This window comes from Solanum tuberosum, unplaced genomic scaffold (assembly GCF_000226075.1).
Source record: "Solanum tuberosum cultivar DM 1-3 516 R44 unplaced genomic scaffold, SolTub_3.0 scf00247, whole genome shotgun sequence".
Taxonomy (NCBI): Eukaryota; Viridiplantae; Streptophyta; class Magnoliopsida; order Solanales; family Solanaceae; genus Solanum; species Solanum tuberosum.
In genome coordinates this window covers 847797-850074 of record NW_006239171.1, presented here as the reverse complement: position 1 = coordinate 850074, position 2278 = coordinate 847797, and the positions used below count along the sequence as shown (strand labels likewise).

General features: G+C 32.4%; 1 protein-coding gene across 5 annotated transcripts in view; it reads left to right on the top strand.

Moving 5' to 3' along the window:
• The window catches only part of LOC102597248 (uncharacterized), an 11150-nt gene extending 10055 nt beyond the window's left edge, over positions 1-1095 (top strand). For 4 of the 5 annotated variants that reach the window (XM_015313481.1, XM_006357504.2, XM_015313482.1 and 1 more), the window contains one exon: positions 850-1095. In XM_015313481.1, coding sequence (XP_015168967.1) covers positions 850-948 — 99 coding nt within the window. In that variant the 3' untranslated portion in view covers positions 949-1095. The remainder of the gene's footprint in view (positions 1-849) is intronic. The other variant, XR_001474751.1, reaches the window with a different exon arrangement.
• Positions 1096-2278: the final 1183 nt, after the last annotated feature.

Sequence of the window (2278 nt, the reverse complement as noted above, 5' to 3'; positions counted from 1 at the left end):
GTCTTTTCTTTATATATGATTTACCATAAGCATGGCCTCATTTGCTACTGTTTTGACTTTTGTCTATGATTTGATTTTATTTGATTTCTTTATTGCATAAAGGAGACCTCGTGTTATATATTATGGTGATCGAAAATTGATCAAGACTTTGTTGTGATGACCAAAATATAGCAAGTTGGTCCCTGTTGTCCCGTTTGGGATGATTATTTCGATGTATTAGTATTGTGTCAAATTATTGGATAAGTCATATATTTGTTTTGAAAGCATTTTTCTTAATTGGTTAAAACCGAAAAACTGAACCTTTAAAGACCTAAAACCGATAAACTGAAAACCGATAACAAATATCTTATTGGTTTGGTTATCGGTTTGACATAATTTAAAAACCGATAAACCGAACCGATAATACTTAAAACCGAACCGAATCGACCGATACACACCCTTAGTAAAGGGATATAATTTGTAATTATTTTACTTTTATGGGGTATTTGCTTAGTTTCCCCATGATTTATAGCCACACAAATGGTCAAGGAAGTCGTTTAGACCACAACTTTTAAAACTCTTCATTTTCTTTCTTAAACTTTGTATCATGCCAAAGAGACGGAGGGAGTAGCATTATTCATGAAGAGTAGTTGTCAAATTAACAATTATTTCTTCCGTAAGTAAACAATTAATGACAATACGCGTTTTTGGTGTAATTAAGTTTGAGTTGAAAAACATCAAATGTGTTTTCTTAATTTTCCATAAAAAGTGACTGAATATTTTGAAACAATTTTTTTATGGCTGAAATAATAGATAAAAAGCATTATTTGATTACTGTATTGGCTAAAGTAATGAAACTATGTATTGTAGGTAAGAGAGAGGTGTACAAATGAGTGGGCTATGTTTCAAGATCGTTTAGCCAATGCTGATGAATCTTATTTTGTGCAACATGGAAAGAGTAGAATATAAAACTCTTGCAATTACTTTCGAACATCACTTTTTTTTTCTTTCTATGGTGCAACATATTTGGTAATACGCATTACTAGTTCCCTCGTTAAAAAGTTTACCAAGAAACATTAATGGGACATTTTTTGTTAAGGAATAGTACAATGTGTATTTTACTTTGAAAGTCATCTAAGTTTCCTATGTTAATTATAACCCTAATGACATGATTAAGGTATTTCCCGGATGTAGCCAAATCCAAGTGAGAATGGTGGGCTAATACATCCAAATTACACCTCCCAAAATAAGTATAAAGTGGTTGTTGTTCAAATATAGAACCTAACCAAGGTTAGAGTCGATCCCACAAGCAATACGGTTTGGACTCAGTTCAGTTTTTATTATTTGGGCTCTTAGTCATATTATTTTCGAAGGGGGGTTGTGTAACAAATCAAATTCTATAGTAATTGCAACCAACAAGTAATAAAACATCAATTTCATTGGTTTTGAATCAATAAAAGACGAAATTAGAGTTTTGAGATCACCATGGAGTCATAACTTAGTAAGACCAGATATTAGTAACATTTTCTAGTGTGTAGTATGCAAGATCGGTAAGTTAGGTTCACCTAAGTGGTTGGTCCCCTAAATAAGTGCATATCACCACGTATCTTGGTCCATCTACGAGTGTTTGTTTTACTAATCCATACCCTTAATTCCAAATTAGCTATTTCCAGACAAGGCAAAGCTATTAGATGAGGGTTGATAGCCTCAAATCTTCGTTGTATAATCTATTTTCTCATTCGTTACCTCATTGGTATGGCAAGTAAGAATAAGGCGAGTTCAAATGTATGCATCTATTAAAAAGCAATCAAAGTAAAGAGAAAAATAATGCATGCATGCACACTATAGGGATTACTAAAAATTAGGTCTACTTCGTTAATTCTTCATGGTTCCCACAATTCTAGTTGTGGATTTAGCTACTCATACTTGTATGATAACAATTAACAATAATTAAATTTAACAAAATCATGCACTTACATGATGAACAGTAGAAATCCGAAATCTTGAGTTTGAAATTCAAAGTAAAAAAACAAAGATCCAATTGTAGTTTTGCTCCAAAATCCAAGAATAAAAGCAAAGTTGTTGTTTACTTCTATTTTCAGAACTAAAACGAACATAATCCATAAATGAATAGGAAAAGTATTTAGACATTAAAAATCTATCCAAATCAAACTACGAAAGTTGGGTTTGACATTTTTTACGGACCAATCTATGGGTCGTAGCCTCTTTTACGGCTCATGGAAGCCTATCGTAGATAGCAGGAACTTCATAGTCTCAAGAATTTTCCACGGACAAGAAC